Genomic DNA, 24,005 nt, shown 5'->3' with positions numbered 1-24,005 from the left:
CACACACTGTTCCTACCCACTTTAATGATCATGGTACCACAGTGCTTGATTAGCTACTTACTCATCTAACCTCCTGAATAATTTTACTTAGGCAGATGCAATAGAATAATTGGATGAGAAAAAGTTTGATGAAACAGGATGCAACCACTAAGGCAGGTCTAAAGTGTAAAAGTTCTTACCCCTCTCAGTTAACCAAAGTAAACTGTGTCACATAGGAAGAGTAGATTGTGTTGGTTCATTGTGGTATAACACTAAGCTCTGTGTTATACTGGTATTTTTTTTAGGCGAAGTCAATGATTTACATGAGTTTAACCCCGTTTGTATTTTAAGTTTTCTATTGATGTGAAAACATTTTTAAAAAGTTACCAAGAATTAAATCCCAAAAGCAAGTTATACAATAAAAAAACTCTGGCAAAAAAATATGATCAATAGAAAAAAGGAAAGTTTGTGGTTTAAAGTTGGGGTTTCTAGTTTCTATGTTCAGCTGGGCCTAAACAGCTTCACTTCAAAGGTGAACCAAATAAAACAAACATCCTGCCTTTAATCAGAGCAGAAATCTGTATCAAAGAAATTTCATTAATAGTGTAGCCTAGAAACTGCCAACTGCTTGTCAAAATTTAAAAAAGTAGTTTTGTATATGTGATAAAAATGCTTATTTCTATGTGATCATTTATATTTTATAAAAAAAAAACACTAATTGCAGAAAAAAATATATCCCTGGTGGGACATTTCCTGACCATTTATGGTAATCATGCCGAGTTTCAGAGAAGTAGCACTTAAGATAGGTGTGATTACACTAATGCATGAACCTCTTCAACACCTCCCCACCAGGTTTCCGTTTGTGAGTTTTGAGGCTGGTTACAAAAGGTGGTGAGGGGGCTCTGCAAACTAAACGATTCATCCTTTTCCTGCAACAATGCGACACACAGGTGGTATCATTCACGTCCTTCTTTTAATCACAATCTGTGGTAAGAAATCTTTTTCTTTTTTCTCTCAATGAAAAACAAAACTTTTTCGGCTAGACTTTTTTCGTCATTACAAAAAAGGTTTTATTACAAACAAAAAAAAAATAAAAATCACATTTCTTTTTCATTTAAAGGGGCAACAGAGAGCGGTATAACAGGTGGCACAGTGGCAAGACCACATTCCAGACCCTACATGGCATCGCTACAAATTCAAGGTCAACATGTATGTGGTGGAATGCTTATTCGTCAGGACTATGTTCTGACTGCAGCACACTGCAAGAAGTGAGTCTTTTCTGGAAACAGTACAAATGTACATATTTAAACATAATGACATGTTATTTCTGTGTACCTTTAAGGATATTTCAAATAGATACAAGTTCCTATCAATTATCCATTAAACATATATTTTTGCTTACTAGTTGTTACCAAGACTTCACGGTTGTACTTGGGGCTCATAACATTAGCAAGAAGGAGGAAAGTCAGCAAAAGATACAAGTGAAGAAGTACCATGTACATCCACAATACAAATCCAAAGAGGAGTATGAATACGACATTATGCTACTGAAGGTAAACTCATGCAACACATTTTACGATGGATCCCAATTGAAAGATTTCTCTTACATGGTTTGTGGTATTTTATTTATGGTTTAATTTCACTCACATATTTCAAAACCAAACATAAAAAAAGAAACTCAGTTTATTATATTATACAATAAAATACATTATACAATCTATTCTGTAAAATCAACAAGCCCTTCATGCGGCAAATATCCTACAACTTGCTGCCTGAACTTGCTCTACCATGTTCTTTACCATCAGGATGTCCATCTTTCACAGTATTGCTCAATACCAGTTCAGTTCTATTAGACATTAATTGGCAAGACTGGGACTCCTAGTATGTGTTCAAGTTCAAATATTAAATACAGCTGAAAGATTAAAAGTGTCCTTGTGAGTCTTGAATTAAATGTAATAGAACGAAAACTGAGGGAGTCACCTGAATATAGATGTAGATGGATAGGTGTCATCACAATTTTAAAAGATTGAGAATGCTTATGTAAATATAGCAAAGCCCAAATGTGGGATAACGATAAACTCCCATAAAAGAAAACTGAGTACTGAGATTAAAACTAAAAGTGGTTCTACAAAAGAACTAGTTTTTATCCATTTATCCTTTTCTTACCCATTTATTTGGCAATAACAAGATTGAACTCAATCAGACTATAAAATGATCTGTAAAGCTTAAGCATCCTGAACCGTCTCCTTCAATATCTGCCATTAGGACAGAGGCTGGTGGTTCCAAAATGTAGAACTAAGAGTTATATTCAATTAGCAATTTACTTTTTTAATTAGATCCCTCACGACACAAGAGTCTGTATTTAGTATTTTATAGCCACTTTGTATCCTGGTATGTACTGTTAAATATTTGCATTAATATACCTCTTATTGGGCAACCATATTTACCTACAGGCTGACAGACGTCTGTTTTTCTGTTGTGATATGTCAATTTTAAGGTGAACAATGTTTAGAAATGTTTGAAGTGATAAAATATAAAATCTGAAATGTTAACAGTGCTTAGTAAATTTTGAGATTCACTCTAATCAAATATTTGTGCCAACAAATGATAAAATATTTTTGAAAACATGAAAAAAAAAAACATGCTTATTTGACACAAAATTGAACATTTGTTTTTGTTTTTATTTCATATCAATTCTTCTTTCAATGTTACAATGTTCTCTATAATGTGTTCTCTTCACAGTTGGAAAAAAAGGCCAAGCTCAACCAGTATGTGAAGACAATTGCATTAGCAAAAGAAAATGAGGAAATTAATGCAAACTTGAATTGTGATGTAGCTGGCTGGGGAAAAACTGGCTCTGATAAAAATATTTCAGATCTTCTGAGGGAAGCCAAAGAGAAGATCCAATTCAGCTTTGAGTGCAAAAATATTTGGGGAAAGTATTTCAATTCCCAGCAAATGATCTGCACCAAGTTTGGGCAGGGAGGAGTATGTCAGGTAATCAACTGGGTATACAGTGAATGAAAATATTAAAGAAAAAAAATTATTTCTACAAAACAGAAAAAAGGTTTGTTTCCCTTTAAAGCCCTGATCAACTCTTCCTTTGTCTCTCTTTTTAGGGGGATTCAGGTGGACCTCTCATCTGTGACACCAGGGTTCAAGGCATAACAGCTTTTACTTTAAAAAAAAAATGTGATAATCGAAAGTATCCACATGTTTTCACTAAAGTCCATTACTTCCTGCCATGGATCAAGGAGGTGATGCGGGCATGAAGCAATCTGGTTAAATGCGTCACTTAGAATGTGCAAAGAAAACCAGTAGAAATGTAAGCTTTAGAAAAACATACAGATGTAGATGATTTGCATATGACAGAATAAAAATATATGTTGCCATTTACAATAAAAGCACTCTTTAATAATGTACCTCACCTGAATTTATATATTCTTTCCATTTCTACATTTAGATCAACTAAATACAATATAATCCACAGAGAGAGAGAGAGAGATGGAGGAGGGGTTGTTTTTGTCGATAGCTTCAGGGGGTAAACTCTAGCACTACAACCCACAGCTGTGATGATAAAAACCACAGACCACCAATGTTGCATTCATGGAAATTAGTCATAGTGCAAACTTTTGAAGTTGAACCTTTTTCTGTCTGTAAAGCCTGGGATCTGCAAAGATATGAAAGAAAATCATAGCTAAGTTGAAGTTCAACATTTATATCGAGTCCTTTTTAGAAAAAAGACAATTACTGTAGATCCCATAAAAGGGTTGTGGTTTTAGAAAATATTCTTTCTGAAGTTCAAACAGTAAAAGTGAAAGTAAAACCCACCTGACTTGAATCTCTGGTGAAGTATCTCTTCTCTATTACCTGCCAAGAGTTCAAATATTTTCTGGTTACTGCAACAGTAATAATGAATAAAAATAACTGTGGAATTTCAGTTTAAACTGTTAGCTCTTATAGAAAAAACAACTACATTTTATATTTGTGTATCAACTTTCTTCTGTAAGAATATGCATTTCTTTTAGGAAAAAAAATACTAGGAAAGTCTTAGGTAGACTTAGAACAATGATGTTGTGGTGTCCTAAAACGGCTGTCCTTCACATAATTTAAGATTAAACACATGGACAAATTACCTGAGGCTAGCTGACAGTTACAGGAATCGTTTTATTGCAATAATTGCCTAAAAAGGTATTGCATAAGAATAAAATGAAGGGTACCGGTACCGTTATTTTTGTCCAGGCCCGTTTCATGAGTCTAGTTGTTTTAATTCTTCCATTAAAGCATGGTTAGAAATCAGAATCTGGCTTTCCTTTGTTCACTTTCATAGAATTGTTATTTATTTTTACTTTAATCAGATTCAAGCTATTTCTGTCACGATTGTGTTATCAGTAAACAAGGGGTGCCAACAATTTTGCTCACATGTGTGCATTACAGTACTGAGGTTTCTCACCTTATCAAAAAATCGACTAAGTTTCACAGCATTTGATGTGCCTGCAGCAAAGTATCTTGGGTTTGTGCAGTCCTGGAAAAAAAAGTTCAACATTTAGACATGAAAATATTTTCAGATTTCTTTTTTCCTAGGTGGTGGACTGGCAGTCTGGTGGTTAGACAGAGGGGCATTTACATCCTGAGGAGGGCGTGAAAATTAACCTCAGTCTGTGACACTGTGGTTTCTGAGACCATTAACCTCACAATGTTCCCCAGGCATGGCAAGCAGCCACTGGGCTGTGTTAAACACAGAGGACACTTTAAACTGCAACTTTAACCAGGGGGGCAATTATTTGATTTTATTATATCTTTTTCAAAGCATAAATAAACAAGTCATACAGTAAAATCTGTTGTTTAATGAACTCAAAAAAATTAGTTTTTTATCATAAGAAATGCAAACAACTGTAAAATTTTACCATTGTTTAAAGAGCTAGGTGTTGCAACATCTGTTTTTTTTAATGCTAAAGTTCAATTTAAGAACAGAAACTTACAAGATTGATCTCCTCTGCATTAAAATCTTCAGAGAGGAAGGCCGTCCTAGTGAGAACTTCACTGCGTTTGTTCTCTGGAATCTGGTCAAACTTTGTTCCAATCAGCAGCAAAGGCACCGTGTTCTCAGCAAACTGTTCTCTATCATAGTCACTGCATTCAGATGAACATAAAAAACAAAAAAGCATTTAATGCTACACTGGCAGGAGCTTATTGCATGGATAAACGTTAAGAAATTTTCTTATTGTAAAAAAAAAAATAAAAAATCAAAGCCAACCCATTTGAGACAATGACTCCTGTTGGAGAGGAATCCTTATTCAAAGCTTCCATTGACCACCGGTAGAGGTTTTGGGAAGATTTCTTATTTGTTAAATCGTGCACCAATATGATTCCTACAAAGCAACAAGAAACAGCATAAGATGAAAAAAACTAACTTATCTTTATAAAATTTCTTAGCTCTGAACCAGAAAAGAAGTTTTTTTTTTTTTTTTTTTCACCATTTACTGAATTGTAGAAGACGGCTCTGGTGCTTTTAACACTGCTGGAACTGCCAACAGATCCGCCAACATCCCAGAGTTCAATGTAGAAGGTTTTCTCCTCAGGGGTTCCTTCTTTGTAATCCTGAACCTACATTTGAATTAGAGATGTTGTGTTATTATAGTACTACAGTCGACATTATATCATTAGAAGGTGTGTTGGATAAAAACAAACAAAAAAACAAGCATAAAAGTTGATAGAATTTTTATGTTTTTGTATCTTAAAGTTAGAATAGAACATCTTAAAGACAAAAATATCATAGCATGTTAATGCATAATATTAATGACTATAAACATAGTCAATAAAACTATTTCTGTTTAAAATTATACAGGGAAATGTAACCCATTTAAATCCAAATAAGGCAAACAGTACTATTCCACATGATTTAAAAGACAGGGTTTGTGTTTTTAATGGTGCTTACCCGTACATCTACAGAACAGCCGACAGTCCAAGATGGATTTCCTAAAACCTGACCCTGACATATTAGATGGACCAAGGAAGATTTTCCGACCCCTGTAAATAAGAAGAAATGTTAAAAGTTTAAGTGAAATCTTTCTATAGGAAATGTACAAACATTTAATTGAATATAGTGCATATTAGAAAAACGTTCTGACTGCCTCCATCTCGCAAAGTCATACAACTTCTATTTTTCAACATTAAGATATAAAATGTTCAAAGATGAATTATATTTCAATTAAGCTATTATCAGTATCAAGTTATTATTTGTTATTAAGCTTTTGACAAGATTCAACTTTAATTTTTGTGGTTGAATGCCTGTTAACACAAAATGAATCGCACATTTTAGTGATTTTTAAATATAATGGCACAGAAAGGAATATATTTAATATTGAAAGATGAAACTATGAATAGTTTCAACTGTCTACTAGTCAGGAATCCACAAATAATGCACTCTACATTAAACTCTACATTAAGACGTTAAGGGTTTTTCAAGCAACCGAAAAAAAGTCTAGAAAGTAATGCATGCTGACCAGTACTGCATATATATAAGTGTTTAGATTGTAAAATGAAGCGTAACTTACCTGAATCTCCTAAAACCAACACCTTTACTCTGTCAAGAGAAGCCATTTCTAATGACGAAAGCACCCTCCGGAAGGACAAAAACCAATCCCCGCCTTGAAGACCATTCTCTTTACGCTAATTGGCTAGTTTTAAAACCTTTCTTCATCCAACGACGTTTCTGACCAATGGGCATCCTACTCATAGTTTTAGTTCCGGGGTTACGTTCTCGCGATAAATTCTGTAACGCATTAGCAAAGTTTAGCAACTAAAACGTCTGATGTCTAGAATATTGATTGATTTCTGTTTATTTTTCACACTATGATCTGGTGACTTTAGTCTGAAATGGCTTAAAAAAACATTCCAGTTTGTCCAACTTGTGAAACGGGAAGATTAACGGGTAAGCTAACGAACTTTAATAAATGTAGTTCACATGAGGTAAACACTTAGCTTGTGTTATTGAACTAAAATGTTTGAAGTACGTTTTGCAAAGACTGATTAAAAAACGATAGTGGTTTACAAAACAAGTGTACGAGATATTTACTACAACGTTTATGTGACTTTTCTTGGCTAAAAGACGCTTAGCTTAAATCCTGTTACCGCCAGTGCTCAATGTAGCATTGCCAGGTCATGTAAAATAAAAAGTAATCAGTTTGAGGATTTTTTTAAACAGAACTGATCAAGGTTTTTCCATTATGACAGTGGTTTCTTTAAAATAGTGGTTTTTAAACGGGGTTACCCTTCATATTTAGGTATATTACAGCCTCTACATACCTGACTCAAACAATGGGTGCAAGAAAGGGACAAAGTTTGAAAGATACTGCAGTGAAAGAAACTGAGAGGATCAGTTTAATTGATTATTGAAATAATCAGTTACTATTGTGGTCTCACCAATCCTTGAAGGCTGGTCTCCTGCAACCATTATACGCATCTCTGCCTCCAATATGAGCTCATTAGCAGAGCTGGATTGATGCTAATGGATTCAGGTGTGTAGAGCAAAGAACAGAACCAACAGTTGCAAGATTCTGTGCTTAGATGTTTTTGTTTAGATCACTGTGCTAAAGCATGCCTTTTCCTGAAAGTATAACCCACTCAGACAAGTAATTATGCCAAAATTGTACAAGAAATGCAACTGGTTTAAATTTAAGATGAAAAGTCTTCTTTGTTTGTCAATACGCTCTATCCAGAACTCTTCATGTGGAGTCTTAGCCTCCCCTAGTTACAATGTGTTTTAAAACATCTCTATCAAGCATGTTTTGTTAGCAGATTTAAATCACAATATTTTTTTCCCTTCACAGCTAACAATGATCGAACCAGAGATATTAACTGAAGTCCCAGCAGCTCTGAAGCGGCTTGCTAAGCAGGTTGTAAGGGGTTTTTATGGAATAGAACATGCCTTAGCTCTGGACGTACTGATACGTAACCCATGTGTCAGAGAGGAGGACATGCTGGAGCTCCTGAAGTTCGACCGGAAGCAGCTGCGTTCTGTGCTCAACACCCTAAAGGCAGACAAGTTTGTCAAGTGCCGAATGAGAGTAGAGACGGCGCCTGATGGCAAGACAACCCGCCACAACTACTATTTCATTAACTACAGGTTTAACACAGTAGTTTTATCTTTTCCGCATAGTTATGTTTCATTTAACTGTGCATAAATCAGAAAACACGTTTTATTTTTGTTTAGGGTGCTGGTTAATGTAGTGAAGTACAAGCTGGATCACATGCGACGACGCATTGAGACAGATGAGCGGGACTCAACCAACCGGGCCTCCTTCAGATGCCCCTGCTGCTTCTCCACTTTTACGGATCTGGAAGCCAATCAGCTTTTTGATCCTATGACAGGTGACTTGCAGCATCTCTTATCTTCTTTTTCTTTACACTTGAAAAACAGAAAGTGGTTTGCCAGTTTTAGGAAACATTCTTTCTGCAGAGTAGGTTTGTCTAAATAGTTGAGTTATAAAAGCAATGAAGGCTAATATAGGTGATAATTACACAAGGAAATGAGGGAGCCAAGCGGAAGCTAACGGTTAGTTGTAGCTCATCACTGAAGAATATTACCAGAAAGACAGAAATTGTACAATGCTGCTACTGGATACATCATTATGGAGCAGATCCTCATTTACTCTTTTAAAAATATGTTTGTTTTGTTTTTTCATAACCATGATTATTTAAACAAAAAATAGTTTATTGTAAAACAGAATTCTATTTATCCCTCAAGAGTAAAAAGAAACTATTATTTGTATCAATGGCAAGCTGCTGGACAAACATCAGCAAACAGTGGTCCTTTAAAAATAAAGGTGAAATAATTAATTATACAGCTAAATCAAATTTAAAAAGTTTTATAATGGTTATTGACAACGTAACTACATTTTATCTTTACTGTTTTGCCAAACAGGGATTTGATATTTTTATATTGTTATTAAATGAGGGCTCAGTTGTTCTCTACTGTTTTACCCTTATCCAGGAAGTTTAAATATTTTTTATGTAATTAATCAAATGCTTGTTGATTGCCCCCCTAAAATATTGATGCTATCAAGGGTTTTCCTGAGTATTGGGTAGAGTATAAATTTTAGTATCACAGCAATCCTACAGAGGTTATTTGCAATTAAATGTCAAATCTTGATAACCTATATTAGTGCTGCTGTTGGGTTTTCTTTCCTGGTTTAACAAACTACTATAAAGGAGATTACAATATTTTTTTTCTTATCCTGTCTTCTTTTATTTGTGATGATGAACAATGAAAAACTCACAAACACAAATCCCCAAAGATATTTAGAGTTAAATACAGTTTCTATAATCAAACGATTTTATAACATAAGAGTGAAATTGATGCTTTTTGATAAAGATAATTTTTATTTATCTTTGATGCTACAGGGTACTGTTTAATGATTTTCTTTATCATACTTCTTCATGGTTGTCATGTATCCAAAAAGTTAGCCTATATCAGTCCATGTCTGACAGTAAATTGTCTACGATTTAAACCTGTTCTGTTTTTTAACGACCCAGATGACTGAGAATTGACACAGGCATGATTATTTCCTTTTTTTTTTTAGAGGCACTGCCATCTAGTTGCCTCTAGATGGCAGTGAAAGCACGTGTTTAAAGTATTGCAGCGGTGGCTGACCTGCTGTATCTGACAGCTCATGGGGGAGAAAAAACAAGTTAAACAGAATTTTAGTTCTGGCATTACTAAAGCTTCTTCCTATTTTATGTAGCTGTGAACCTCTTGATGGATAAACAGTGAAAACTGCAACATTATCTGTGGTAGATTTTTATATACAGTTGCTGCTTGATCTCCTTATCCTGTGTGGCTCATCACTATGGCCTCCTTTGAAAGCTGTTCAGATACTTTCACAGGTTCCTTGTTATTGGTATTTGATCTTGCAATAAGAAATAATGGCATCAACTAATGTTGTAAAGGTAATTTCCTATAATTCACATTTCTTATAAATCACACTCTGTCCAATTATGCTGCTAAGTAATACTGCACCAGTAAAAATTATAAATCATTTGTGTAGGGGCAAGAAACAAATAATGTATTTTTCACTGTACAATAGATACTGAGTTATTATATATACATTTTTATTTTTCCCTGAGAGGAATTTGTTTTCCTTATTTGAAGTGGTTTTTACCCATAAAGCATCAAATTTACATTTTCCAACAGTCTGAGAATGAGGTCCAGTTATTTCGCTGTGCTTATAACTTTTGCCCCTCAAGCAAAAAGCAGGTAGTTTAAAGGTGTATTTCGTAGATGTATCTCTAACAGACAAGTCTAACTTTAAGTATATAATTAAATTAAACCAGGAAAATGTTTCTAAATGTAGTTATATATTAGGGCTGCTTATTGCCTACAAAAGCTTATTCAAATAACCCACATCTCCTTCCAGATATACTGTCAATTTGCATAATTGTTGAAATGACAGAGTTAAATTCATAGCAAATAGAATCATCAGCAGCTTCATATTAGTCAAATGTAATTTCCTTGAGTTGGCCATTCATCTATCCCTCTCCTTCTGTGTTAAACTTTAGTTGGAAAAAGTAGCAGCTGAAATATTTCACAGTGGTATTTAATGATTCCTTAAGAAATATCCTCTGTCATTTCCTCTGCATTGCATGTAAACAAACCCAACAGGACATTCCTATTTGATCATTTATTATGCAGTCAAGAAATGTTCGCATACCACATCAATTTTATGATTATTTTTAAAAAACGTCATCACAGCAACAATAAAAAGAATTAAATGTATTCAAAAAATGTATTTATTTATTTTTTTTTTTTCAAACAGCATTTTAAAAGATTTTTTTTTTGTCCATCTGATTGTTATGTTAACAAAAACATCAGCTTAGTTAAAATTGTATGACATACATGTTTAAAAAATTTGATAAACTAAAATATTCAATAGCTGTTTTATGTTTATGGTTTTCGGCAAAAAAAAAAAAAAAGGTTTTTACAGATAATGGATCAAAACACATTAAACTAGATATTATGGTGACTTTTGTGTAAAATTCTTAAATAATTAACATGCATTAAGTCCCTCTCAAAGATCAATACTCCATGCCTGTTTCCTTTTTTCATGTGATTGTAATTAGTATGCACTCATATCGAAGGTCTCGTTCTTTTTTCTTTTTTTTGTGGGAGGGGGGACCTTGTCATAGTTTCCTTTATCATTTAGCTGCTGTTTTTTACAGCATCCTCACAATTGTTTAGCTATTTCTGCATCTGTTACTGTTGTGAAGGCACTCATAAAAGGCTGTTAGGATCAAGTAGCCAGATCTCACATTAGAGTCTGATGGACTGGTTGCCTCAGCGGAGCCAGCAACACTCAGTGGGATCCCATAAGGATGGGAAGTGACAGTGCTGGACTTTCAGCTCAGTCTCAGTCTGACCCTCAGTGAAGAGCCAGAACCCTGCAGCTCTAACAAAACACGTCTTTCTCTCCCCTCATTTTTTGTCCTTGCTTCCCTTTAGATTGTCTTTGTTTAAATGACACAAATATGAGCATTTTTAACCTCTCTTCCAGCTTCTTCATCTTTAATAACCATACAGAAAAAGCTTTCACTAATATTTACTGACTTGGTTTTCCCAGAAGTTATTTTAGTCATATTTAGTCTGTGCAAAATAATATTTTTTCCCTTCACCAAATGTCCAAAATGAGCATTCACTCTGTATCTGGTTTTATCTCTCCATCGTACACAAAGGGATAAAGCATGCATGAGGTCTGTGCTAATGTTGGAACAGCTCCAGTTATTGAAACTGAGATCAGGAAGAGAAGCAGATGGTCAGACATGTCCTCTTAACTGTTGGGAAGCAAGGGGCGGGGCACACTGTTTACAACAGCCGTTAAAGATATGATTTAATGTTTTCAATTGTACAACCAGATAGAGAATTCAACAACAGCAAAAATTCAGTTATCTAGGCCACCTGAGGATTACTGGGTTAGCAAGACAACTTTAGCCTCAACCGTGACTGTCCAGTACCATAAAGCTGTATTCATTCTTAGCAAGGCTAGTCACCATGGTAACGTACTCTGCTCTGGGGCGGGCTAGCTTTCAGCATTGCTCTGAATCCTAGAAAACGCTCCACCCAGCAGCCAATCAGATGTTTGGGAAACAATGACGTGTGTTTTCATTTAAGACCCAATTTAATTCAGATGGAAAAAGAACTTAAACAGAACAAAACCAAAATAAAGGAACTTAAAAAAAACAAAATGCAGTTAAAACAAAATGTGTTATTTACAATTAACGTAAGTTTTCAATTGAATTCTTTTTCTTCCGTTTTGACCAACCAACCTTTTACTATTCTATATTTGTTTTCTCTAGTATACTGCCTTCCTGCACCACAGGTATTCACTTGTTTCTTGTTTTGTTTTACAAAGCTGTATTAAAAAAAGGCATATTTAAGAAAATCAAAAGTCAGAGTGCAACTTGTATATAATAACTTTGGATCACTATGACAATCTAAGTGATACAGGTTTTGACAGGCTGGACTGGTGCATATGCCAGATCCTAGAACCGTGTGTTTGCTGTGGGACCCGCAGGAGTGCGGCCCCTTGACTTTACACCATATAAAAAAAAAAACAACATTTTATACCATTGCAGTTGAGCTGATACCTGTATTTCTGTGACATTTCAGGCTGTTAAATATATAAGTTGGGGGAGGAAAAAAAATATATATATATATATATGTATATTAATATTATGTTATATGATTATTATAATGTTACGCTAAAGCTGTTCCAATGGGGGATTAATACTGTGAAGTATTGTTCTGTACATTTGGGGCTGCATGGGAGGACTTTCACCATTTTGAAAGTAGAGCACTTTTTTACCTTTTGTCCTAATGAGTTCTGACATGGTTTAAAAACCAGGATATCACACAGACTGATCATTTCTTGTATTAATATGGTGCAACTGTGGCTTCAGCTTCCAGCTTTATTGTAGCCCATAGATTATTGGATTACAAAGTCAAACTAACCAGATAAAATGGTGTTATGTCTGCTCCCAAGTCTGCTTCACTTCCAAGGAGTACGTGATTAATATGCAGTACATTGATTGGGATGCGTTACGCTGATGCATAACTCGCTGATTTACTCAGTCAGCAATCCTTTGCCACCTTATTTTGCGTCTCTTTCATGCCGCTGTCGTGTTTGACCTTTATTTGAGGCTTGTTTTTCGTTTTGGTAATTCTGTAGGATCAGAAATGCGGTAGTCTCCCTTTTGCTTCATGATTGTAATCAGTCTGCTAGCCTGATTTATACGTTCGTGTTCACAGATTCATGATCAGTTAAAGCTGGATTGAGTTAGCGAGTCGATAAACAGCTTTGTCGTACCGCTGATCCTTATTACCATTAATGTGGATTGGTTAAACTGGGTAAGCTGGAAGTAAAACCGCTGGTTTGAGCTTGCTTTATGGTATGGGCTCTGCCATGCATTCTTTCTACACAGCATCTTCAGTCTATCTGATAATTTCGTTCCCCCCACATTTAAATCCATTAACTGTTTTGCACAAAGCAATTGATAAGGAATAGTTGACAGCACTGCAGAGTTGTGTTGGAGTGTTTTGATCTACTGCATCCCAGGATTATAATCCACTAGCAATATGGCAAGCAAGAGAGTCATGTAGAGGATATTGAGGGGAGCTGAGAAGATAATTTCTGTTTCTCCACATTCACCTTAGATCTGTTTCATTAAAGCTCCTGGGAAATGGCACTGAGCATTAGCGGTAAACCGGGGGGTTTCTAACCATGGCCCTGCATGTTTTAGATGTGTCCCCATTCCCGCACACCTGACTTAAATGTTAATAATCCATTGATTTAAGTCAGATGAGTCGCAGCAAGGTGACACCTTAAACATGGAGGATAGGGCTCCCTAAGGACCAGGGCTGGAAACACCAGTTAGCCATCTAATGTACCCAATGAGCTTTTTATGATATGCTCCCTCAATCAGCTAGAATACTAATCTGCTATTAAGATTAGGCACTGTGTGATGTTGCTAAAGATATACTAAGAAAGTATTAAGAATGATAGAAGGTTTAAGAACTTGGTTGAAGTGAAATTATTATCTTTATCATGTTAAAAATTTATTCAGATAGCTATGAAGTAAACTACATTTTGGCCATCCCGTTCCATTTCATACTTTTTCCATTTTGGGCTTCCTAAAAGGAGCAGGATGTTTATTCATACCTTGTTACTGACAATTTGTCAAAGATATATGGAACCTAATTGTATTGGAGTCTACTTCAGTTCATAAATGGAAAACCAAGCAAAGATTTGTTTAGTTCTTTTATTTATCTATGTCTTGGTGAGCTTGAAAACAGCATAAGCTCTCTCTATTAGAAATTGATTTTAAATTTTTATTCTTTTTTCAGTATCAGCTGATTCGTGGATTCCTTTACAGATACATTAGTGCATTCAGCAGCCATGCCTGGAGTTCCCGTTAGGAGCGTGCATTGCTGCTCCCTCCATTTGCCATCAGTGTTAATATTTTGTTGATTGGTTAATACATTTTTTTTATGTTAAAATTAGGGTTACAACTAATGATTATTTTGCACATTGATTTATCTGTCAATATTTTTTTTTCAATTAATCAACTAGCCAAAGGTCCCTCATAGAAGATTTTTTTTTTTTTTTTATAAATTTAAACCAGGTGAAACTAAAAATTTTTCACTTGAGGAGTTCTGTATAGAGCATGGTGACAATTTTTTGTATCTTAAATACAATATATTTTTTTTTTTTTTTTACAATTTTGATATGATTACTGTTCTAAGTGGTTCAGGTAACGGCATGTTTTAGAGCAGGGGTGGGCTGTCACTACCCGATCCGTCCCGGAAGCACGATCCGTTCTGCGCATGCGCTAATGGATATACATCTGGGTGTCCATAAATAATGTAATTATGGTACTAAAACTACTTATTTCTATCCTTAACTCACTAAAGAAAACTAATACTTATCTTTAAAAAATGTTTTATGACTTTTGTGAGACAATTTTGATGCTTTTTACATTTTCTTCGTTAAACTGCTTCTCTGACGTCATCATGGGACATGCTCAGAGCAGTCCGGCTAAATCTGATTAAATTAATCTGCATTTTAGTTGTTTCTTTCTTTAGATTACGCACTATATAGCATAAGGTTAAAACGAAACGAAAACATAGAACTAAAAAAGACTAGATATATTTTTAAATCCAAAGCCGAAAAAGTTAGCCACCGGAAGTAGCATAGGATCCCATTTCCGGTGCAGATCGGGCAGATTTTAAGGATTTTAAGGCATTTATTTTCTCAGGAAATAAATTATTAATCTTCAACATATTATATTTGAGTACTTTTACTATATTTGGGGTGGGAAAACGTCATTTAGGTATTTTTAACGAAATAAAATAGAGGGCGACCCGGATGTATATCTAGATGGGCATGCATAGAACGGATCGTGCTTCTTGAACGAATCGGGTAGTGACATGTGCAATTCCAGTTCCCGGGGGCCAGTATCCTGCAACTTTTAAATCCATCCTTGGTCCAACACACCTGATCAAATAGCTAAGTTACCTCCTCAGTATGCAGTCGGTTCCTCCAGAATCCATTTAATTATCCAATTATTTGATTCAGGTGTGTTGAACCAAAGGCACATCTAAAAATTGCAGGATACCGGTCCTCAGGAACTGGAATTGCCCACCCCTGTTTTAAAGTCTCTGTACTCCAGTTAATCGATTACTAAATTAGTTGACGATTATTTCAATAATCGCTTAATCATGATTAATCCGATTAATTGTTTCAGCCCTAGTTTAAATTAAGTAGAATGTGTCAATTGTTATCATGGAAATGGAGAAAGAAAAAGTGATATCTACTATAAGAATCAACCCAAAAAATGTCGGCAGCAGATATCTGGGATTGGTCAGACTGATGTCAAAATAATCTGCATTGGCCTTAGATAAAAACCTGTATCGGTCAATCTCTACTCTCTATAGGGAAAATCTGACACATGCACTGTATAAATTTGTGGTGACATCTTTTTAGACCACTGCTGTTTAGAAATACGTCCATCTTTTTCAGTCTCAAAGAACAAACATGACACGATTTGTTTTTGATATTTCTACTAACGTCATGTACACATATATTATCAAATATAATGTAGATGTTTAACAGAAGGATTATTGGATATTGTTGGATATATTGTTTTTCATGGATTGTTGTAAACAGGGCCTTATAGTTGTGGCAAGGGTCTGCCTTATTGAAAAATAAACAATGACTGTTATGCTCCCAATTAATAAGGTGTCATGATCCAAAAAGTTTAAGGAAACTAGAAAAAACATATCAGTCATTGCCAATATAGGAGATAAAAAAATCCTTTTTGATAGAAAAACTAAATATTTTAATATCTTAATTATTGAAGAACAAATAATTATTAGGCAAATCAATGACCTTTTAGATGAAAAAATAATTGCTAAAACAATGGAAAAGATAATGCTGGCTAGTGTTAACTGTCTGTGATAAGGTAACCTTTGATTTATTTGTTAGACAAAATTCCTAGACAGTGTGAACATTTACCTGATGCACACAAATGTTTTCATCCACAGTCCTGTTTCGCTTCTTGTGGTTTTAGTTTCCTTTTTCCATTCCTTAAACATCAGCATCAAACTCTAAGATGCCTCATTAGTTTGGTTTTGTTATCTGATGTTGTAGCCCCTGCTGTGCCTCATAGATGGCATGAGGGCTTATTCACATCCCTTTTTCTCCTGTTTTTATGCCTCGTTGTCAAAGATAAAAACTCCAAAAAGTGTTTTTTTTTTTTTTTTTTTTGTCTTTTCAACTAAAAAGTCTGGCAAAGGCTTTACTTAATGTACTTGCGAGGTAACTGGATTTATTTATATTTTTATTACATTTTTTGATTGCCTGCACCCAATGGGCTGTTGGACTCAAAATGATGGGGGACTCTGTTTAATTTGATTCACCGAAATCTGCACGTATGACTTTGCTTTTACATGCAGTTTATCAAATAAACCAGAACTTTTGAACTAAACATTTCCCTCCTTCCCCGCTGTGGCCTTCAGTGCCAAGAATGGCATCTTCAGAGCAAGGAAACTTATCTTTTCTAATTTCCTGAAGTTCCACTTCTACTCTTCGTGTCAAGCATTTTTAAATATTGTGCCACTGCTCTACTGCAACATCAATTTTCCTCTTAATTAAGTTGATGCCTTCATTGTTCTTTTTAGTTCTTACCTTACCAATATTTCCATTGCCAACTGTTTACCAAATGTGAAAATATAATTGCTGTAAACACTTGGATTTAAAAGTTATCTATTTATGATTAATAGAAACGGTTATTTGTTTTAGGAAGATGAACAAAGTGACTTGGAATGGACTGGCACACCATTTCTAAAAATTGCCTGGAAGATTTCCTTTTCTTTCTGTAATTCTTAAATTTTTTTTACAAAGTGTTATGTTTATTTTATAAACATACTATGTAAAATACCTTGTTGTGTATCCGTTTGATGGTCACATTATATCTGTCTCATCACATCAGCTTTTAACAGAAGCTAAAATGGATTACTTGTTATTAATTCTCTTCTATGCCTTTTTTTCTGTTTCTTTCCCTGCAGGTATGTTTCGCTGCACCTTTTGTCAGACTGAGGTAGAAGAAGATGAATCGGTGTGCCCTGATGCCAGAACACTTGTGGCCCGCTTTAATGAGCAGATCGAGCCCATCTACGCACTCCTACGCGAAACCGAAGATATTAACTTGTCCCATGACCTGCTGGAGCCGGAGCCCACTGAGATCCCTGCTCTCAAACAGAGGTCTGTTGGAAACAAGTCTCACAGCAACACATTGCTCACAACCCCAGTCAGAACACAGTTATCCACTGAAATGAATGTGCCTGTTATGTCCTACTTTCCGGCTTTCGTTTGTTCTATAATACCATATATGTAAAAAATAAAATAAAAAATCTTTAGGTAACTAGATGTATTTTTATAAATTCTTTCTTAATTTTCTTTTAGCCGTGAGCGAGCTGCAGCTGCTGCAGGAAATGCTGCAGGTGGACAACATCGTGAAGCCTGGTCTAACAAAGGATCATCCTACAGTGATTTGTACATCCAAAATGTGGTCATCAGTATGGAAGAGCAGGATGAGCAAAAGAAGCAAATCAATGAAGGCAAACCCCCTAAGGAACAGCCTGTGTGGTTGACTCAGAGTACAGTGAAGGGTGCTTACAGCGAGCCTGAAGCTCTTCGGAGCCGTGAGTACATTTTTCTTTCCTCAGAAATACCTGGTTTTACTCCACATTTTTCTATGAAAGTGTTTCCTTTTTAAGACTATAGAACGTCTCTGCGTTCACTCTGACACACACGCAGACAACCTGGTTTCAAAGTAAATCAGACACACACACACACTGTCACAGGGAAAAGTGGAATACATTTCTTTATTTGTGCATAAACTTATAACACTAACACAATATTAACAGAAGTGAAAAAAAAGAGTGTTATAAATCTACCACCCAAAAGTTTTTCCATCTTGAGGAATCCCATCCCCACAGCATTATACTGCCAGTACCATGTTTCAACCAGAGCTTTGAGTGAATCTAAAGATGAGGGAGTTGGGGGTGAAAGAAAGATATATTAATTGAGGTTTCTCCCTCTAAGTGGTTGCATTATTGAGTATTCACATGCTGTGATTGTTTTTCAAAACAAGGGCATGTCGTAATCAGACCTGGTCAGACATCTATTTTAGCTTAATTGCTCAATTGAAGTAATCACACTTGATTAGTTTATGGCTGAGTGAGAATTGCAAACTAAGAGAATCCTAATTATATAAATCCAACATCCTCTGTAAGGCGCCTCTCTGCTCCTTTTTGAATGTGTTGTAGGCCTAGTGAAGTGACCAAATTGAATACCTTTGTATTTTACTTTTATAAAGATTTGTCATAATGAAGAGTTGTAGTCTTATAGCTGCTGTGGATGAATAATTATGATCTTAAACCTGAAAGACCTGGAGATTTTTACATTTTCCAATCTGTTTTCTACAGGTGGCAATGCTGTACCCGGTTCTCAGGATGGTGCGGCTGGTCACGGAGCAGGCCAGGCAGATGAAAATGAGGAAGTGATGCGCGCCCTGCTCATCCACGAGAAGAAGGCTGTTGCAGGAGCAGGTGTGGGTGGAGCGAGTGCCGCTGCCAGGGGTCTTGCCTCTGCAACAGCTAATGCTAGTGACTCAGAGAGTGACACTAGTGAATCAGAGGACGAACTCCCGTCAGGTCCCACTACTGCCACAGTTTCTCAGCATCGTGCTGCTGAAGAGGAAGAGGATGACGACGATGACTTTGAGGAAGTAGGGGATGAGCCGATGGTGATGGTGGGAGGTCGGCCGTTCTCATACAGGGAGGTGAGCCAAAGGCCTGAGCTGGTGGAGCAGATGTCTGTGCAGGAAAAGGAGGCATACATTGAGATGGGACAAAACCTCTTCCAAGACATGTTCTTCTAAAGACGCACCAAATTTTAAATGCTGTAATTTACCTACGATTGTTGACTGATGCCTCTGTTGTCTTACACTGTCAGTGGAAAACTAATAAAGAGGAAACAGGATGCTGCTCCATATGCTTTGATGTCTGTCATTAAAACAGCTAATGTTTGCCTTGTCAGTATTGTTTCCAGCTCTGATATTTTAATATTCCTTTCTGGAGTGTTTTTTTTTTTCTAAAGTTACCACACCAAAAAACAACAGATAACTTGCAGTCTGCCAACCTTGCTTTTTTTTTTTATTTTTTTTTTTTATCCCAGTCAGTTTCAGTTTAATAAAATATTTCTGTTCTTTGTCAACAAACGTTTTAGACTAGTTTATTCATTTCATGGACAGATGGAACATAACGTTTATTTTAATGGATTCAGCTGTCTACGTTTGGGCATATATCTCCATGTCTCCAGTCAGTTGTGTTGAATGGGCATAATTGCATTGATTGTCTGAGAACTGGTGAAAGATATGAGCACTTCACAGTGCGGGGGTAGGGTACTGAAACACTGAACAAGCTCCTGCTGCTTTCATTATCCTGCTCAGATGATGTGAATCAAATATTCAACTGATCAAAAGGCTTGGTCTGAAATCTTATCTCAGGCAAAAAAAACTGCAAAGGAAGGTGATCTTGGTTCATTTGTGTGGTTAACAGTGGAACATTTGTAACTTGGGGAATCTGTAATAAAATGATATTGCCACACTGCCTAAATTTGTAACGTGTGTCATTACTTTGACTATAAATCAAATTGGATTTTTGCATTTGTATGGCAAGTTGTCTGTTTTATTGCAAATGTTATTGGACATATACAATCCTCTGAAATCTATCTAAAAAGTTAAAAACCTTAAACATGAAAGTTAAAGGTATAGTGGAAGATGTTCTTTTTCCGGGTCGATCATCAAAATAAGCGGCCCTCCTAATTGTCAATCATTCTGGTTATATGTTTACCCAAGGCCATCCTATGTGCTCATCTCCATTTTCACTTACCGGTAGTGAGTCTGACATAGTGGAAAAATTGCAAATCTATTAGAAAGTAAGCTTGTATAAGTGATGCAAACAGCAACTTTTAAACGGAGTGCACGTGCTTGCATGTGTGTAATAAGCGTTCCCTCTAGTGCACGGGTACAGGGTTGTGGAAAATTTTTTTTGTTTTTTTAAAGTGGAGACAGTGGGTCTTTTAAAAAATTTGTGACAATCCTCAACTATAACTTTGAGGAAAATAAAAGTCAGGTTTTGGCTCCTGGAAAAAAAAACTGAAAAATTATTGAACTATTAGTGCACATGATTATGGAAGTTGAATCCCATATTTTTCTCTAATAAGAATAAAGCCCAGATCTATATTTACCAATAAAGAAAGTAGGAATCCTTCCCTTCAGTCTTTGCAGTTATCGGTTTGCTACAAATCAGCTTTTTGTGTTGCAGCAATCACAGCCGCCCAGACACTGTTCAGAGAGAGAGGCTTTTTGCTCAGAGTGGCAGTCTGTGGGGTTTAAAATGTGTCCTTTCCACCTTCTTGGAGCGACAATGGCGTCAGATGCAGGACTTTGCCCTGCAACTGAATAGTGGTCGGGTTCAAACCTCAGGCTCTGGCTGAAATCTCTGGATTTCAATGTCTTTGTTGCCTACTGATGGGGTCCAGAGGGTCTGGTGCTGCCTTTGCATGGTTGCATCGCTTCTGTCAATGAGCCACAGTGCAGCTGTGGCTATAATGTAGCTTGCCATCATCAGTCTGAGTGCAAAGAATGGTTAGTGACTGAATTTTGTGGAAAAAAATACTTTGGTCAAGTCTCCTGACTTAAAAAAAGCGCTTTATCAGTACAGGCCATTTCTTAGGCTGCCATTCCTATGCTCTAACCATCGGGCCTCAAAAGATCCGTGGATTTTCCTGCAACACTGCTTCAACGATGTCTTTATACATTAAGTAGATTTGGTAATTGATTTTTAGTCTGACTTGCTAACTAGCTTGTCTTTAAAGAACACCAATCTCTATTAGGATGGAATCATTTAAACCCACAACAATGTGGTATATTTCTACTAGTCTTTTCCTATTAACCCAGTGAGCAGTGGAAAAGCAAGGTTGGGAGTATTTTCCTGCGAAATCTAATCTTGTTTCTATTGTGAAAACATGCCTTTAGGGAAAGAAAAATAAATATTTTATTCAACTGAGTGAAAGTCCACAGTTAGGCCCCTCCTAGCATGTCAGATCAGATCCTGAGCACTTTACGGTCTGCTTAGTAATCAGTGCTCTAGCATAACCACGGTAACCTGCGGCATGAAGTGACCCACTCACAAAGAGAGAACTGTCACCTCAAAGTCTATATTTTGACAAAGCTCTTGGATAAAGATAAGCCTTTGAAAAACTAAAATGTACCTGCCATGCTACCAGCTGCTCTTAAATTATTGTCTAATATTTTTAGCAATATGTTTTTAAGCAAAGTTACATCTCAGTATTTTACCTTTTCATGTAGCTATATCAGAAAGATTCAAAATATGAGTTAAATTCTAAATTGTATTACTTTTTTTTATATCTTGGTGTCTTAGTACATGGAATGGGTGTGGAATTTTGTTATTACAGTACATAAATCAAATTTTTCCTGAATTTGACTGACTGGCATGTCCAAATTGTTCTTGGACGTAACTTTGTGTGTGCATGCTTGTTTATTCTGTGTGTCACACTGTGACGGGCAGCCAGGCTATCTGGGTCGTACCTTGCCTTTCCCCTTAGGACCGCTGGAGATAAGCAGCAGCCTCCCAAGATTCTGACAGGCATAGAAAATGGATGAATAAATTTGACTCATGTCAAACCTGTAGACATAATAGAAACAGGTTTTAAGCTCTTTTGTACTACCCTTGGTGCTTATGACATGATAATGCTTAAGGAACTGATGCAAATAACTGAACTTGTACTATAGTGGATAAATTGGAGTACCTTTTACAACTTCTGAGAAATGCTTTAGGCAACATTATAGCAACCTGAAAAAAAGTTATTATCAATGTAACTTTTAAGGATTATTATTTTCCAGACCTATATCAAATTATGGCACAATGAGTGTTGCTGCCCAAAGATTAGTTTGAAGCCACGTTGTTACATTTAGTCTTGGTCCTAAATGGAGTTCTGCAATTTTAAGGGTTTTATATAAGAAAACCTTTAGAGTATGCATAAAATAACTTGTCTAAAATACCTGTAGTTTTGATTATAATACATGTACATACATGTTTAAGCTAAAAATGCATCCTCAGCGATTGGAGGATGCATGTCCTGAACGTGCAACCACATGCTTTAACCAGGCGATCAGAAACCTGTGATGGTCCACATTTAAGTAACGACACAAGGGCAGTGGCATAACGTAAAATTGATATCCTAAATTTATTATAAGAAATTATAAAATAATTTCAAGCAGTTGTTCTAGTTTAGACCTTTCCAGGGTGTACCCTGCCTCTCGCCCATTTACAGCATCAGCACCCCTTGCGACCCCAGCAGGGATACACGTGTCAGAAAATGGATGGATGTCATTATTTTGTTTTTTTCTGGTTTATTTAATTTAAATTTTTTTCTTAACAGATCTTTAAAGGCTTCAAGAAAACATTACAGGTGTTTGTACCTTTTTCTTTATGAAAGAAATACAACTTAAAAGTTGCAACAGTCATGATTATACTGATCATTTAAAATATATTGCTTCAAGTTTAAAGTTTATCAAGGCTTTTAAAAACAAGGAATACTTTCTGAGAAAAGTTAATTTTGATGTTAAGTGCCAGAGCCCACCTAAGAAAAGAATAATGGACACATTCTGGTTTGTAGATAATTTATTAGACCAAGATCCTGTTCCATTTAACACTGATAAAACTTACATCGAGCCATCCATTATTTAATCATAAAAAACGTCTGTACATATTGAATTTGAGTTTAAAATGTCAACCTCTGCTGAGAATTGTAGTGCGGTAAAAACCTCTGGGGTAACCCTACAAGTCCATATATTCTTTTAAAGTTAGAGGATGGACGCCTGTAGAGAAGAACCTCAAAGGTCAGGATGAAAACAGGACCAGGTCTCATTAAAACATTCCCTGCCCTTCAGGAACGCTCAATTAAAAATCTCACCCCATGCCGTTCCATTGATCTACAGAGGCAGGTCTGGGTCACAGGGAGGCTGAAAAAGACCTCTGTGGGGAATTCATAAAGTGCAAAAAGTCAGAGTACCTAAAAGAACAGGTACGTCTCTTCTGCAATAAGGAATGAGTTCAGATCCCCTACCTTGTTTTTTTTCTTTTACTGAAGGCTACACAACCTTGAATTCCAGTTTCCCTGTGAAAGGCAATAATAAAAGAAGTGTTACTCATGGTTTAGATTTACAAACTAATTTGATTTTACAGGGATAAGCTTATAATTAGGATTTGCTTTTTTTTTTCCAAGTGTGGGAGGAGATATACAAGAGCAGACTGAGTGATGCCTGACCAGGTTTGCTTGGAAAGATAATATAAAGCTTGATTGACTCCAGGTTTCCGTCAC

At 35.9% G+C, this 24,005-nt stretch overlaps 3 protein-coding genes across 4 annotated transcripts; 2 read left to right on the top strand and 1 right to left on the bottom strand.

The window, feature by feature from the left end:
* Positions 1 to 906: 906 nt before the first annotated feature.
* Positions 907 to 3,318, top strand: LOC107103707 (mast cell protease 4-like). Of its 2 annotated transcripts, XM_015403509.1 has the most exons (5): positions 907 to 968; positions 1,100 to 1,247; positions 1,385 to 1,532; positions 2,722 to 2,976; positions 3,099 to 3,318. In XM_015403509.1, the coding sequence occupies exons 1-5, from the start codon at positions 917 to 919 to the stop codon at positions 3,249 to 3,251; spliced, it is 756 nt and encodes a 251-aa protein (XP_015258995.1). In that variant the 5' UTR covers positions 907 to 916; the 3' UTR covers positions 3,252 to 3,318. The 2 variants fall into 2 exon arrangements, with proteins under 2 accessions (XP_015258995.1, XP_015258994.1); XM_015403508.1 differs by lacking the exon at positions 907 to 968 and having other exon boundaries at positions 997 to 1,247.
* Positions 3,035 to 6,589, bottom strand: rabl3 (RAB, member of RAS oncogene family-like 3). Its single transcript, XM_015403510.1, has 8 exons — positions 6,537 to 6,589; positions 5,918 to 6,009; positions 5,457 to 5,586; positions 5,237 to 5,351; positions 4,962 to 5,112; positions 4,433 to 4,504; positions 3,811 to 3,849; positions 3,035 to 3,649 (listed from the first exon to the last, which is right to left on the bottom strand). Exons 1-8 carry the CDS (start codon positions 6,580 to 6,582, stop codon positions 3,593 to 3,595), a joined length of 702 nt encoding a protein of 233 aa, XP_015258996.1. The 5' UTR covers positions 6,583 to 6,589; the 3' UTR covers positions 3,035 to 3,592.
* Positions 6,590 to 6,732: 143 nt separating this feature from the next.
* gtf2e1 (general transcription factor IIE subunit 1) lies at positions 6,733 to 20,202 on the top strand. The gene is made up of 6 exons (XM_015403511.1): positions 6,733 to 6,913; positions 7,812 to 8,107; positions 8,195 to 8,352; positions 17,600 to 17,795; positions 17,997 to 18,235; positions 19,022 to 20,202. Exons 2-6 carry the CDS (start codon positions 7,818 to 7,820, stop codon positions 19,474 to 19,476), a joined length of 1,338 nt encoding a protein of 445 aa, XP_015258997.1. The 5' UTR covers positions 6,733 to 6,913; positions 7,812 to 7,817; the 3' UTR covers positions 19,477 to 20,202.
* Positions 20,203 to 24,005: the final 3,803 nt, after the last annotated feature.

Source organism: Cyprinodon variegatus, unplaced genomic scaffold (genome assembly GCF_000732505.1).
Source record: "Cyprinodon variegatus isolate N-32 unplaced genomic scaffold, C_variegatus-1.0 Scaffold1511, whole genome shotgun sequence".
Classification (NCBI taxonomy): Eukaryota; Metazoa; Chordata; class Actinopteri; order Cyprinodontiformes; family Cyprinodontidae; genus Cyprinodon; species Cyprinodon variegatus.
The sequence above is the reverse complement of the archived record's forward strand: the minus strand, read 5'-3'. Positions and strand labels throughout refer to the sequence as shown.